The 17,006-nt window shown below is 38.8% G+C and overlaps 1 protein-coding gene across 3 annotated transcripts in view; it reads right to left on the reverse strand.

Moving 5' to 3' along the window:
- Positions 1–17,006, reverse strand: part of npas3 (neuronal PAS domain protein 3) — a 386,014-nt gene that overhangs the window by 165,836 nt on the left and 203,172 nt on the right. For all 3 annotated transcript variants that reach the window (XM_076877408.1, XM_004554666.4, XM_004554665.4), the window contains one exon: positions 11,777–11,859. In XM_076877408.1, coding sequence (XP_076733523.1) covers positions 11,777–11,859 — 83 coding nt within the window. The remainder of the gene's footprint in view (positions 1–11,776; positions 11,860–17,006) is intronic.

Here is a 17,006-nt window from a genome sequence, read left to right on the forward strand (position 1 = left end):
TGCTTTTTCGGTCATGTTATGTTTACCTGTCAAAGGCTTGTTACAAACTATGAAACACATTGTGCAGACTTCTGGATGTTAGAAGAAAACTAATACTGCTCATGAATGAGACTAAAGGCAGGAAGGTGTCCTTTAAAACTAAACATGTTAATAGGACCTCCCTATTTATATCATAGTTTATGATATAGCACGTGTATTTCAGTAATAGCCTGCTGAGGCCACTATACGTGCTGGCCTCATATCAAATGTGAAGGCAGACTGAGTCTACGTTTGACGTTTGTTTATATCTAATCTTCCTTTTCAAACATTTAAACAGCAGCGAGTCTGCAGCTGAGGGAATACAAATTCAAATTGTCGGAACAGGTTTGCTCGTTTCTTGGATTCATTTGGTGATTTATTAAATGTATAACTGTTATTCTAATCTGCTGCTGAGTCTCTTACACTTTTCTTTATGCTGTATATTTTCACGTCTCTGGAATAGTTGGCAGTTAGATAGTCAGCTGGGAAACTTTGTGTTAACTCATGGAGCTGAGGATATCGTGGATATGCTGACCTCGCTGCGTGGTGTACAGAGCGAGGTCAGCATGATTAATATTCACAATAAAAATATTAGCCGAACATCATGAAGTCTGTATGTGTTTCATAGTGTCGAACAACCTTTGTACAGTTAAAGCCAGCAGTTACTACATGACGGAAACACCAACGTTATCTCTTTTATGCGTTTATACACAGGTCACGCTGATTACTGAACAAAAACCCAAAGATCAGATGTTAAACAGATTTATTTGCTCTCTCTCCTCCTTAAACATGTTTTTAATGTTAGTTATAATTCAGAATTGGCGACTGAAACACGTAGGACACATAAGAACATCAGGAAATAAAACACCGATAAATATAACCTCAGTAAAAGAAGTCAGCGGGGGTTACTACAGCTGTGTACCGGGGCCTGCGCTTTGTCGGTGGGATTGCTTGCGAGGCGAGCGGGTCTATCCACGCTTTGCCGTGAGACTGGGACGACATCTCCGAAATCATCGAAACACTTTTGCAAAGAGGCTGTATCTTGACAAACCGACCAGACACATGAAGATTAAACCACTACATTCTCGGCTAAAAAAATATTAAAACGGTATTTGGTAACACACAAACAGGGTTTTTCAAAGCTCAGTTCTGTTAGCTTCCACATGCCGGTTGTTGTGTGCTAGAAACAATGGCCACCAGGCCAAAGCAATGGTTTTGACTCGATCAGCGTTAACCCCGCCCCCTGAGTTTGATGGGTGAGGCTGACAGATAAAATTATTTCATGATGAGAGCCAGGCGCCAAGACTGCCAAAATGAAATAAATAAATATATCATTAAATAATTAATTAAATGTGTCAATAATTAATTAAATGTGTCAATAATTAATTAAAATGTGAAATACATAAATAATTAATTAAATATGGCAATAATTAATTAATTAAATGTGTCAATAATTAATTAAAACGTGAAATACATAAATAATTAATTAAATGTGTCAATAATTAATTAATTACATATATCATAACTATTTATTTAATTAATTAATTCCAATTTTAATTAATTATTGCCACATTTAATTAATTATTTAATGGTGTATTTAATTAATTCATTATGGCAGTCCTGGCGTTCCATACTTTTCACACCTTAGGGGCAAAAATCAATCCCCTGTGAGTTATGATAATTCCAGTGAAACATTCAAGCAAGATGGTTTAACTTTAGCTTACATAGTTACACAACTGAATTGTGCACTGCTGGCCTTTATGCTAAATTAATGCTAAATTAAATGAATTATAGAGTAAATACATCAGAACCTTCTATAATTTACAATATGGCAGCACTTGAGTGCCAAAGTTTACAGAAAGACGCGTTGATGATGAAACACCGAAACCGTTCATAGTTTTTCAGAATTAATGACAAATTGAACGATAACTCTTATATCTCACTGATATCGCTCAATTGTCTTCCCTTGTCACATTTGTCTCTTATCTTCCCTCTCTGTCTTCTTGCTGCAGATGGACAGGTTGTCCTGATGCGCTCTGTGAGTTTGATTCTCACATAGAGAAGAAGAGACGAATGAGCACACAGGCTGTGTTTGGAACAGGTGTGGCACTCCCTCCCTTCACATACTTACCCTGCCAAGTTCACACAAAACCACACACACTTTCTTTGTCTTTGTAAACATAAAAACACACACTGTGTTTTTCCTCATCAATCACTTTATAATTGGTCACACATTTTGGGCTAACGCACACACACTTTTTATTTTATTCCAACTCCCCTCTTTGTTTAATCACTGTCCGTCTGTCCGCTGCCTTTTCATCTTCAAACACCACATGGTGCCTTAAAAAACACCAAACATCAATCTCCTCAAGTCCAAACAACTTTCATTTTGACAACAACAACAACTAAACTTCCGCTGACTTCTTGACCTGCTCAACTAAAAGATGCTGTTGCGTTATAATTGCTGACGTTCCACTCACTAAAGCAGTTAAAAGGGTAAAACGTTGTAATATATTATATTCCTCCTAGAGCTGTATTCCAGTTTCTATAAAATTACAGCTCAATAATAAAAGTTTAATTTTCAAAAAGTTTTTTTTCTCTTTTAAAGCATAAGCACAATAATATCTCATTAGAAATGAGCTTTTTCTTTCCAATTTTGTTGTTGCAATTTTCGTCTAAAGGTAATTTTCATTGTACTACATTCCAGCTCTGTATTGTTCTGTATTTGGATCCACTTGAAAGCGAACATAATCAATATCAGTATTAGAAAAAAAAAGTTTGCAAGCATCTTTCCAGAGTTTCTTTTGTGTTGTGTTTTGGATTAGACTTATTTATATTAAACTGCAAATAACTTGTGAAAAAATGTGGGCTTATAAAGAAATACCACAAAATCTGGGAACTACTGACCTTTTCAAACCATACAGATGGATTAAATATATAACTTAAGTTGCAAAAACTAGTAGATCTTGTAAACCAAGTGCGAACCATGACGATGACCTAGATTGCTCATGTAGAGTTTTGATCGTACAGCCTGAGGGTAGCTATAAGGAAGCACCCTCATAATGTCTGTATTTGATTGTTCAAAACAAGACTATGTAGAACTGATTGTGGGTTGCAGTTTGTTTGAGAACCTTTCATCCAAACATCATTAACTGACTGAAGACACTTGGCACAGTACATATATATATGTACAATCAAATACAGACATTATGAGTTAAATTTGGAATTAGGGTAAAAGTTTAGCACTATTTCTGATGGTTAAATGTAGACAATGGTGAAGGCATTAATATCAATTAATATACTTACAGAGACACCAGGCAATTTTCATGGATGTCTCAGGAATGGGTGGACTGAAGAACAAGTTCTTGGTTCCTTTTGTTGTATGCTGGAATTTGCTTGCTAACGAGTCCCTAATTTTTCACTAAATGTAGAGAGTTTTCATACGGTCACACCATACTTCCATTTGCTATGTAATGTGCTTTTTTAAAAAAATTTTTTGGCCTTTTTTGGCTTTATTTGATATGGACAGCAGAGACTGACAGGAAAGCAGAGGAAGAGAGAGAGAGAGAGGGGAAGCCACGCGGCAAAGTGCCGCGGTTTGGATTCGAATCTGGGCCGGCCGCTTAATAAATAAACTTTAATTTCTTGCTTAAATTGACATTTTATCTGTCTGAAACTATAAAAATTAAATCCAAATTGACTTAATCTGGCAGCAGAAAGTATTCAAAACAAGCGTATTGGATTGGGAGATGGTGAACCCTAACTCTGAACTTCAGCCGTGTCACTAGTTTTGCACACTATAATTTTCAGCCTGAAAAATAATTTCTACCAAGACAATGAATTCAAGTTGGTCCAATACAGATCTCTATTTTGTATGTAGTATGAGTAATAAAGTAATAAAGTTCATACAAATAAAGCCTTCACTCATTTAATCTCTGTCAGCACACACACGCAGCAAGTCAGACCAGAGACAGGAGAGTACACATAGAGCTTTACATCCTGTTTAATGACTACTCCCTCTCTCTCTCTCTTCATTAAGCATTATCAACCTCTCTGGCCTAATCTCTCTGAAATTAGTGTCTGGTCTCTACCACCTAAGTGACTGGCTGGCATTCATTAGCGCTGCGTTTTAGCCAAATCAATCATGCCATACCCCGTCCGCCACGCTTTCTTAAAATGTCATCCTCAAACTTCTCACAATCAATTAAGCGGGAGATTAATGAGGCCAATTTGCCGCCAACACATCGGCCTTCCTTCTTCACTGAAAAGGCCACGCACACACACAAACACACACTCTGACGATGTAGAAACACACTCGGGATACTACATCACACACACAGGAGCATGTGTGCACATAAAGCACTGTTTCCTCTTGACAGTCTGTTTGTTCTGGTAGTTCAGCAACAACGTGGCCAATCACTGAACTGCACCATGGCAACAAAACAAGTAACATCTACTTTATATAAACTGTGAGAGAAGTTGACTTTCTGTTTATCAGGGGAACATAAAAATAAAGAAATGCTTCAGCATGTCACTTCTGTGGAAACACAAATATGTATCTCTTCTTTAGCTTTTGTGATTTAATGTGTGTCATTGCCAGTACGCATGTTTCTATGATACCTGCGTCTAGAAAGAATTCACAGTGCTTTACTTGTTCCATATTTTTTCATGTTACAGCTTTATTCCAAAATGGATTAAATTATTTTTTCACTTCAAAATTCTACATACAATACACCATAATACAAAAGAAAAAAAATGTTTGACATTCTTGCAAATTTAGTAAATCTGAAAAACAAAAATATGACCTTTTTTGCAAGCCTTTGCCATGACCCGATTCCACTGATTGTCTCTCAAATATTTCTACCACCTGATCTGATACCATCCCTACAATGAAGCATGGTGGTAGCACCATGCTGTGGGGATCTTTCTCAGCAGCAGGAATGGAAAGGCTAGTTGGGGTCAATGGAAAGATGAATGCAGCAATTAGTAGAGACATCTTAACATATAAATTGTTCTGGGGTGCTCTGGACCTGAGATGCTGGTGCAAAGGCTCATTGTGGCAGGGTGTGGTCTGCGGTGCCGCTGCAGGGGTGGCGGACGCACTTGAGCAGCATCCACAATCACGCCTTAAAAGTCTGTGCTGACTGTCGTTGTGTTGTTGTGTGAAATTGTGGTGTGTGTGTCGGGTTGTAAGCTGACTGTGTGAACAGCAATCGTGGTAATAAGGTGTTTAAAGACGCTGAAAAGCGTACATGTCGTCTGGTCTGCCGTGGTTCGTTTACACTCATCTTTAACATAACAAATACTCTAAGCATACAGTCAAGATAACAAAGGAGTGACTCTGGGTCCACTTTGTGAATGTCACTGAGTGGCCCAGTCAGAACCTAGACTAGAACCCGACTGGAGATGTCTGGAGAGATCTGGTCCACTACTCACGATGTGACCCAAATTTTAAAATGATAAGCTAGATCAGATCTCTAATCCCTAAACCTAACCAAGGGAGGAAAATGGCAGATTAGCCTGGGTAAAAGACCGAAAGTTGAGGCACACAACGATGTGTGCTGCTGACAAAGTTTCTGGGCTGCCTTTCCTCATAACAGCCATCCCTCAAGAATCTCTCCATCTAAAGCAATGCATTATCAGGGACTGTAACATCTAGTCCTTCTTACTGAATGATAATGTCTGTGCACCAATGCTTCCCATACAAAAATTTAGAGCTTGAGAGGTTCTGCAAAGAAGAATGGGAGAAAATAGTTGTTCCAAGCTTTTAGCACCATACTGAAAAAGATTTGAGGCTATAATTGCTGCTTCAACAAATGAATACATATGTAAATGTATATGTATATGTAATTTATTTATTTTTATTTACAATAAATTTGCAAGAATTTCAAGCAAACGTTCACTTTGTTTGTGCATAGAATTTTGAGCTGAAGATTTTTGGACTAAGGCTGTAACATGACAAAACAAGTGAAGCACTTTTGACTCATAGGGATTACTTATACAAACAATGAACTGACGATTTAACATTTTAACGACGGTAGCATCCATCACTATAACAATGTATATGTATATTTTTGTTACCTCTCTTCTGAAGCACTTTGTGACATCTGTCTCTGAAATGTGCTATAAAAATGAACTTTTACTTTACTCACTACTTTTACTCTATACGACAGAAATTAAAGAAACACATAGCCTATGAACATATTGTACACTATTGACTAATTTAATGTCTGTGATAAGTTGTAAGTTACATAAGAATATAACTATTACTCCAGAGTCGAAGAGTAAAAGCAGAAACAGCAACAGAGTTAAAAAGGAATGTAAAACAACCTTGCTGTAGTTTTTGACCCACATACCTCCAACACATTGTATTTTAGTTTCATGCTTTCTCTCTCTCACTATCACTCTCACAGGCTCACACACACACACACGTGCACACACACACACATGCAGACACGCACACACACCCCACTTCCAGGTGAGGGGAGGTCCACGTTGTTTGTGTCACTTTCAATCTCACATCTACTTCAATCTACCTTGGGATCTGACTCATATGGTTGTCATAGTGACTCTCTAGGGATTATAACAAGGTATTATGGGATGTCTAGTGTCTTGAGCTGCAGGATCAGAACATGGTGTTTACACTCACACGGGCACACTGGCACACAGGCTCGAGACGGCAGCGATGCTCAACACAGCGTGAGCGGCTCCACTTGTTCCAGGCTCGTGTTAACACTCACACATGACAACATGAGGTGCACAGCGGCGGAAGAAGGGAGATGGTTGTCACGGCGACATACTCGGTCTGCGCCGCAGCTGTCTGAAGGATTAACACGGGACAGATGAAGAACAAATGGTACAAGGACTTACAATAGGTGCGGCTGTATGTGACACTATTGCATGACGTCCTGAGTGCTTTCACATTGGGAACAGCACCCTCTGGCTGCCAGCGAGTCGCTCATGCAGAGTGTTTGCATTGGAAGCTTTGATAGTCATGTCGACTGACCACCAGAAGAGAGTTGAGTATGCGATCTAATGATTGTCAGATCTGGAACTGCTATTTGCAAACCAGCTGCAAAACATGGAAACCATCGCAATTCCAAATTCGTGTGTGACAATCTGGACAGTAACGCTGTCATCAAACACTTTTTGGTGATTTAAATTATATGTCACTAAATAAATTCCACTACATTTATATGTAAAGCATGTTACTTTGCAGGATCAGATTAGTTACATTTAGCCCCAGTGTTACAAAAACTGACTCCTGAAGTACTTTTTAAGAGAGCCCTCACTCGCTCTGTTTCAGGTCTGTCACACCCCTGAGTGTCTGATCACCATTGAAGCCCCAGGATCAACTGGTTCTTGCCACCTGCCCAATGAGCTTTGTGTAAGTGGGTGCTGTGGCTGGTATTGTTTGTGGGATTGCTAGAGCGTGTTTCCTAAAAGTTCTGTGAAGCTCTTTGTCAAGTCATCCTCTGACAAACCCCTAACCATGATCATTAACCCTGTGCAAACAGATTAACCTTTCTACCAAGTGCTGTCAGTCAGGAATAAAAAGAGAAGAATCATTCTGACACATCAAAAACTACCTACATTTTTCTCCTAGTCTTTCTCCAAAAGATCAAGGTAAGGATAGTCACCGACAATGACTTAGACTTTGGAGCATCAAGAGTATCCTAACAAAACTAAGAAAACTTGGCAGGGGTTGTCATTTTTTCCAACTACTCTTGTCTAATGTGTTTGTTTGTTTGTTTGTTTGTTTGTTTGTCAGGCAGCTTAGCATATGTGATATTATGCGGATTAGTTTTCGTCTCATATTTTGGTTTCTTTTTGCTTCATTTTGGTTTCCAAGAATTAATGGTTTTAGTTTTTGCCACTTTTGCAGGATTCAAGATTAAACATAAATACCTTGGACAATGATTAATGATGAACAACATATTTCCTTTAAGCTCTTTAAAGATATTTGCAGCGGGCGCTTTAGTTTGTTTACATTCAAAAGAAAGACATTTCTATAGCAGGTATCTCCAAACCTAGGCAACTCACACAAACACAGTCTAGGCGGATACCAACTTAACCTCTGTGATTTTAACCAGAGGTAAGGGTGAGGTGAAGTGACATGTCTCCAAACATGAAAGTGATCAGGGCTGACAGATGGCTTAACAAAATGATTAAAATATAGCAAAGGAGACAGTTGTGTGCTTCAAAACAGTAATCAGCTTTACTTTTTACGATGAAGGTTCCACGGATGCACGGTGGTGAGCACTGTTGCCTCAAAACAAGAAGTTCAATTCCACCACTAGGCCAGGTTCTTTTACATGTCTTTGCATGTTTTCCCCGTGTTTGCCTGGGTTCTTTCTGGGTACTCCGGCTTCCTCCCACATTCCAAAGACAGGCAATTAGTGGGATGAGATTAATTGGTAACTCTAAATTGCTCCTCTCGCCCTAAGACAGCTGCCAACATAGCAGACAGATCTGACTTCTGGCATAGTAAGTGCTATGTCATCAGGATATGGGCCAGGCCTGGCATAGATGGCACTGTTTATGTGATGGCATGCCACACGTGGCTCGATTATGGTTTGGTTTATGTAGCCCAAGCTCATAGAACACAGGTCTTCCCCGGATCCGGCATCAAGATGGCACTTCTGACCGACTGGTGTCATGGCAGGGTGTATGTCAACCAGATGTGGGCCAGGTCTGGCAATGATGGCACTATTTATGTTCCTATTTTCCTATTTTAGTTAGAAGACCCAAATGCCATGTTGCAATACTATACAGCTATGGTAGCCAACGTTTCACATGCAAATTTGACAGGTTTGTGAGTGTACACTTTATCCAAAACCTAGTGAGGGTTTACTCATGTTTCTTACTGGGTGGCTGTAGCTCAGGAGGTAGAGCAGGTTCCCTACTGATCGGAAGGTTAGTGGTTCAATCCTTGGCTCTTCTAGTCTGCATGTCAAAAGTATAAATGTAAAGGAAGCACTCAGTTTAGAGAAAGTGGGTGAATGTGGCATGTTGTATAGAGCACTATGAGTAATCTGGGAGAGTAGAAAAGTGCTATATAAAAATCAGTCCATTCACTGTCTGAACAGAGTTTCATCATCTTACTTTGCACTATTATGTTCCGGCACATGTTGTTATTACATGGCTTGATTAAGGTATACATTAGGCTGATATCTGGGGCCAGAGCTGAAACTGTTCTGGGCCAGCACAGGGCCACCAGTGTGTCTGCAACGGGCCTTGTGCTGGCCCATGTGTGGGCCACCTCTGGCAAACCACATCTGGGCCACCAAAGGGCCATCATTCCTCGTGGTAGGTGGGCCGAGTGTAAGCACATTGTGTGGCCCAGATCCAGGCCATACCAGTGTTGCTATGTGGGTGGGATAGGCTCCAACTGTGCAACTTTTACCGTAACCACAATGCTGCTTTTTTATTCCAAATCTGAACCTAAACATATTGGTTTTATATTTTCGAACCTAACCAAAGCAAAGTGACACCTGTGTTTTTCTATGCAACTACTGGGACAAAGTATGCTTACTCAGTTGGTAAAGCTTCAATTTCCTGGTTTTGCTTTTGTTTTTGTCCACTTACCAGATGACTGATGGCCTATCAAAAGTCAATGTAGCTGATGAGCATATTTACTTTATTGGCACTTTGCAAGTCAAAGCATGCCGGAAGTCCAGCTTCTCAACTTGATAATTAAGGGCAGTTATGTATATAATGTATCTATTTTTATTCTCCAGAATTACCCAATTAAAACAAAGCATTTCCTGCTTTATTGTTACAGATGGTCAGTGTCACTTTGTTTTTGTTGCCGTTTTGCTTTGTTTTTAACGAGAGGGTGTTACAGTTGGCAATTAACTTTTTATATCTGCTAGAGACTTTTCTGTCAGGATCCTTGAATATGATAAAGGGATAAAAAAGTACAAGGAGATTAGAAAAGTGTGGATTTTTCCATAGCGAAGGCTTACTGGTGTCAGCCAGATTATAATAATAATCAGGTGTAACTGAAGCAGATACACACACACACACACACACACACACGCACACACACACACACACACTTAGATTAAATGTTTTAAAATGCACTAGCAACAAAAAAGAACATTCTTGAAGGTTTAAAAAATCATCTCAGAAATGTACACGCACTTACAAATACTGCATATCTAATAACACGCACACACCCACACACAGATTACCAGCGCCTATCAGCTGTGGTATCGCGTCAGCCTGGTTGTGATGTTAAAAGCTCAGCCTTTGGGCTGTATGTTAAACAGATATGGAGTGGAGCATGCTAGGGATTAAAACTACAAGACACACACACATTTTTGCACACACACAAACCCGAGGGAGCGAACAGCGATAACCCAGTCATTATCATACTTTCATAATTCCATTTAAGAATTCAGCTTAGCCGCAGCAGCAGCTGGATGTTGAGGAAGTTGGCTGTGTTGAAAAATCTGAGGGTGAATTATGAGGAATCACTGTGCTAATAATGTAGAGGTACATTATTGAGAATAATATAGCTTCAGAAAAGCTCAAAGGCAAATCATAAGAAATAATTCAGATAACAACTGGTGTAAAATCCTCTTTCTGAGGAAAAAAAAGCATTTTATAGGATTTGGATGTCAGACTATAATATTATAAGGGCTTGGGAATTGGAAATAAAAGAATATAGAGCATTACTTGTAATTCATTAAAGGGCTCACTAGGAGCTCTTCAGGATGTAATGCTGACTAGAAAACAGAAATACTACATGAAAGAAAAACTTGGTAAAGGAAACAGAAATTGCTAGTATTGTCATACATTTGCATTAGGCTATACTTACTTACTACAGTACTTGCATTGGCCCAAGACTTTAAAAACTACTGTTAGCATGAGTCACAGTAAGAAAATAAGAAATTGAAAATCAAGACCTGATATGTTTTTTCTACTTAGTCTTTATTGCTAAGCTGTATCTATTGGAAACCCATATCTGTCAATTATAAGTAAAATACTAATTATTAGCAGAACTGCTTATTGGTGAATTTGTGCTACTTTTCCTAGAGTAAGAGTAAATACCCCCAAAACGTTACACTTTTTTAGCATTTGTCTGTGATTGCATCCACATGCTAATTTGCTCCACTTATTAAATGTGACCCTTAGTCTGCTAACTAAAGTAACATTGCATATGTCAGGACTTTGAAATTTTAATCCTTAAAACATCAACGACAATGTTTCAGGTTGATGCTTCTATCCAAATAATGGTCCAAGCACGAGAGGGTTGGTGGAACTGTGAATCTCTATACTTCTTGATCAGTTCATTTTCTAAGATATTTCACTTTAAAACCATCAAAACAGCAGCCTAAGAGCAAAATATCACATGGCTGCTGAAAGTTTCACAAAGAAAAGTTAATCAAGTTAATGTAAAATTGTAAAGAGCACTGTTTACCCACAATATTGAGCAGGTTTGTGTGTGTGTGTGTGTGTGTGTGTGTGTGTGTGTGTGTGTGTGTGTGTGTGTGTGTGTGTGCTTATAGTGTGTAGAGTGTACACATTCTGCATCTTGATGCCTGATGCAACCAAGCAACAATAACTGGAAATTATTCATCAGAAACCAAAGCCACTGAAAAATTTACTGGACCAAGAGTGTGTCCATGTGTGTCCAGCGTGATACTGTGGAACCAGAAGAAAAATAGGCCTGCTGTATCCACATGCATTTCCAAGCTTTTTTCCAAAGATGAGTTCAGATGAGTTTTTATCCGCTGTGAATAGTTCCTACCTGTAAAATGTGGCTTCCTAGGTGAGGTTCGAAGATCTCAGAGGCAATGGCGCTGGGACTTCTCCTCCGCTGGGTACCGATAGCTAAAGACACACACACGCACACAAGGAGAGAGAAAGCACAGGACAGGACAGAAGAAGACTGGTGAGACTCAGACACATTGATACGAGCAAAGCTGCACTCACACACGAATACGTGTTCACAAACACACAAACACTCACGTTTATACAGCCTAGCATGACAAAAACACACATGGCACAAGACAAGAGGAACCAGTGAGTTCAGCTCTGAACAGTCCCAATTAGTGCCACAGGTTAGCATTGTCAGTTGCACTCGCTAAATCAGCCCCATCCTTCAGGTCATATGAGCTACTAATAATACTAACAGGTTTCATTCAGTGACATCATTTGGCAAAGCAACAGCATCTAAGGAAAACGTATTTGTAATGCAACATCATTATATATTATAATTAAATACACTCTCATGCAAGCAAAGTTCAAGTATCTCTACGTGAAAAAAAAATTGTTTCATAAAATCTGTAACTTCAAAATTACAAGGTTATTTATTCAATCGTCTACATTGAATAAACAAGGTTGACATTAGACCTCAATCTTTATCTAAGGTACAAAGAAAGTTCATGTTGCATTTTCTCAGTTTATGTGACCACGGGAGTAGATGGGGTTTGAAAGTAGCCAGAACTTTAACCTCTGTATCATGAAAAGCTTCCAAGTTGATGTTTTAATCACCACCGATCATTCACAAATGCTTTTCGCAAATGCTTCCCCTCAAAGTTATTATTACCTTTTTTAAAAAAAACATAAGTCAGTGACTACTCTTCCCATGTCCTATTATTTTTTTATTTTATTTTTTTGCGAGTAATGCATCTCAGTAATGCATTGAGGATATATCCTCAATGCAAAAGATGGAAGTTGTCACCATTTTGTATCAGGAGTGTAGAAAAAGATGGAAGTTGTCACCATTTTGTATCAGGAGTGTAGAAAAAGATGGAAGTTGTCACCATAGTAACCAGGAAAAAAGTTTTAAAATACGTGAAAGGCATTATATTTATGGTATTTTTTTGATCTGTCGACTGAATCTTCAACCAAACATACAACCATCAAATGCTGACTTTCACTTGCCTTTTAATCAGGACACATGAGATTGAAATCTATGCTGAGGAATGCGCAAAAAGTTTTGTGTACAGAAACACGAATCAGTAGGTCGTGACTATATTGCAGACTGTTGTGACATCAGGTTACCATTTAATAAGTTGCATAGAAAATCAACAAAAAAACTCCAAACCAATGCCGCAGTCACCAGCCCCTTTGCAAAGCTGCTAAGAAACACAAGCTGGCAACACTAAAACACCTTATGGCAGGACATGAAAACAAATAATGACCTCAAGGGCTGTCTGTACTGTCTCATCTCTCATCTTATCTCTTAAGCTCTCTTTCTGTTTTTATCCTTCAAGCCATTATTTCCACAAATATTCATGTGACCATCCATCTGCATCGTGAATTCAAAGCTGGATTCTGATGTTCTCATATGTAACATCCATTATATTAAAACCCCACAGATATCAAAACAGTGTGAGAAGGCGGCTATAATTTGTGTACTTACAGCCCCCTATAACTGTGCACATAGCTAAAGGGGCTAAATACATCATTTATACCAAATTCATGCACCGTAAATAACTTTTTAACGGATAATGTCACAACAGCTCCTCAGTGAGTGACAGGAATATCGAGGAGGGAATCTTTTCCTCTTTCCCTTGCTTTTTTTTCTTCCTTTGCCATTTTTTCCCCTTTTTCCTCTTTTTTATTTTTAATTCTCATCTTCCTGTCCATCATTTGTTTATCTCTAGTGAGTGAGAGAGCTAGGGAAAGGCAGAAAAGACAGACAGGAGTTGAGAGAGAGAATGAAACAGTTTATAGCTTTCTAAAATTTCACCCTGAGGGCAAAACTCTCTCTACAGACAAAGTCAGAAAGCACAACAGCTCGAGAGATAGAGGGAGGAAAGGAGAGAAAAAGTGAGATGGTCAGTGTAAAATTTGGCCTGAGGTTAAACTGTCTTTCTCTCGCTTTCTCTTTCTCGATAGAAGACAAAAAGAAAGAGAAAAGACTGACGGTGGGAGAGAGACCTCAGTGCTGTCGCTAAGTGCATAATGTAAAGTTCAATCATTAATATAGGCCAGAAAAAGATCAATTCAACAACAGTCGGTAACTTAAAAAAAGCCTTGAACAAGATGGTTCCCAAAAGCATCTAAAGTATTCAAGCAGCCAATATGAATTTTATTTATGAATCTGCTTTTTTTCTTTTAAAGAACTTAATAAAACTATTAAAAGTCCTTTTGACTTCAAAATGAGTTTGAATGCAAAGCAAATTGAATGTATTTGTAAAAAAAAAGTGCTACCAGTTAATGTCTAAGCCTTGAGACAGCTGGAAAATGGAAATGGACAGCACAGGAGAAAAAGCAGAGTGAGACAGTGACAGAGAGCGAGACAGGCACACAGAGGGGCATTAAAGCCCACTAAAAGAGAGATTTTTGTGCCCTGAGGTAATGTTCTTCTCTCTACCCACTCTCCGTCCTCATCTCCCTGCAGACCTCATTACAGCAAATTTAAACACACACCAATAAAAACGCTCATATGCAAGACTCCCGTGTGCTTTTTTGGAAGGGGGTGGGGTTGAAGCGACAGAATTAGCTTTAATTAATGACATAACAAAATGTGCTTGTGAATGAAAGGGTTACAGAGTAAAAAGGAACACAAGGAACACAAGGAGAGAGTAGATGGGATCAAGGAGCTCAGTCTCATCTTTGTGTATAAGTATATACTTTATTTTATATATAATATATATTCATGTGAAGAAGAAATGACTATAAGCAAAAGGAGCATGCCTACATGTTGAATAGATTGTAATAGGGAAAATTTTGCTGATCAGATGAATCTTAATTTTTACTGTTACTATCTTTCAATAAAGGTGCTATATAAATAAAGTTATTATTATTATTGTGTTTCCTGCAAAAACCTGACTTTTTACCTGCAAATTGTAATTACAGGTACCCTTATTCGCAGGTCTAATTATGAAGTTGAAGTTATTATTATTAAGTGTGAGGTAAAAATCAAGGAACACTAGTTACTAGGAAGATGTTGTGTGTGAGTTAAAAAAAATACAGACAAAGAATGATGTGACACTGAGGCAACGACGATGGCATAAAAGAGAAAAAAGGACAAAAAGGGATGAGCATGGGGGGGGTAAATAAAAAGAAAGGTCAGAAAAAACTGAAAATAAGACCAGACTGGAAAAAAGACAATCAAAATGTATGTACAAAAGTTATACTAGAGTGTGTGTGTCTGTTGTGTGTCTGTTGTGTGTGTGTTGTGTGTGTGTATGTGTGTGTGAGAGAGAGATTGTCCGACCATCTCATTGGAAAGTCAATTTAACTTTGCTCTGAAAGTCAAACATTACAGCTGTTGTTAATTTATTTTCTTGTTTAATATGAAATTGGCAACAAACCAGGGATTCCTCTGCTCTGTGTGTGTGTGTGTGTGTGTGTGTGTGTGTGTGTGTGTGTGTGTGTGTGTGTGTGTTTGTGTAGGTGTGTGTGTGTGCGTGTGTGCGTGTGTAGGCTTAGAGCCTCTGCCCAGTCCTTCTCGCTGCTGGAAGGTTGGATTAAAGGAATAAACGACAACCTCCAGACTGCTGGCCAAACCCTGCAGAGGGCTGAGCGAAGAAGAAAGGGAGTGACTGTGTAGGTGAGTGTTAGAGAAGCAAAGGAATTTGTATGTGTGTGACAGAGAGTGAAGAGCGGGAATCTGTACTGTTACGCAAACAGCCAATTCAATTAGTGGTAGGTGTAAGAACATTAGAGAGAGAGACAGAGTGCAGGAGCGAGAGAGGATGTGCGAAAGGGAGAGAGAGAGAGAGAGAGAGGGCACCCATTTTGACAAAATGTCAGAGGCAATTTATCACGACCTAACAAAAGACCCCAGGGATAAAGTGAGAGAGAGAGAGGAGGAAGGTGTGAGGACTGAAGGAAAGGAGGGAGAGGAGGCAGGAGTGAAGCATTACTCTGGGAAAGAAACATCTACAGAATAACAGAAAGGAAGTAAGGAAAAGGAAATGAGGGATCTGTATTAAGAGAAAGAAAGGCTGCAGGAGAGGATGTAAAGTTAGAAAAGGCACCCTGTGGAAGCCCTACGCAGGAACAATGTAACGCACCAGCATGAAGGTAAACATTGCATTCATTGGACAACTCGGCAGATGATAGAGTAATGGAGGTTTAATTGAAGAAAGAAAAAATCTTTGAAAAAACATATTTCGCCGTGATGTGAGACTTGTAATAATATAGTGACTGTTCTCTTATAAAACTTTATAAAACATGGGGTTCCAATCAAGCCTGCTGGAAGATTTTACAAAGCCCAAAAAAGCTGCATAGAAGGGATTTTTATGTTTAGGTTTACAATCTTCTTCCTTACAAAGACATTGATCATGGCCTGCCATAACTGAGTAACTGCATGTGGGAAAACAAAAATATTCTCAAGCTGTTCAGCATCAGGTTTGTAAAATAATTATTAGGTGTTAATTACAGATTAATTGTGTGTGTTTGTTGCAGTAAAAGCACAAAAAACAGTATAACACAATAAAAAGATTTTACATTAAATTATGTCCTGTGTTTTATTTTCTTTAGTTTATTCATATCCCGAGACAGCTAACTGGTGCCTATAGTAAAAGTATCTGTTCTTGCTCTGATATTACATGACAGACTGCAGAAAGCACTAGACTGAGAGACACTTCTTTCTGTTACACACAACAAAGTTTACAGCTCGTCACATAAATGAGAGCCAGTCAGCCTAAAGCAGGCTCTTTCCCTCTGAAATTAGATGTTTGGGCCGATTAACTCTGACAGAGCCGCTCCACTAAACCTGCATCATTTCTCTGCTTAAACTCCTTCAGTAAGACTTTTACTGTTCAGCGCAGAGATGTTTTACAATGTAACCGCCTGAAGTCAGAGAAAAGGAGGCATGAAAGTAAAAGCAGGGAAGATGCACTCATACATAGCTTCATTGATTAACCCTCTAAGGTCTAACTAAACCTAGCCAATCACTATGTGTATTTTTTGTTTTATTAGTTAGTGGGGTTAATGTTAATTGGTGATTTTAAATTATCCATAGGTGTGAATGTGAGTGTGAATGATTGTTTGTCTCTTTGCGTCCCTGCCTCTTG

This window comes from Maylandia zebra, linkage group LG19 (assembly GCF_041146795.1).
Source record: "Maylandia zebra isolate NMK-2024a linkage group LG19, Mzebra_GT3a, whole genome shotgun sequence".
Taxonomy (NCBI): Eukaryota; Metazoa; Chordata; class Actinopteri; order Cichliformes; family Cichlidae; genus Maylandia; species Maylandia zebra.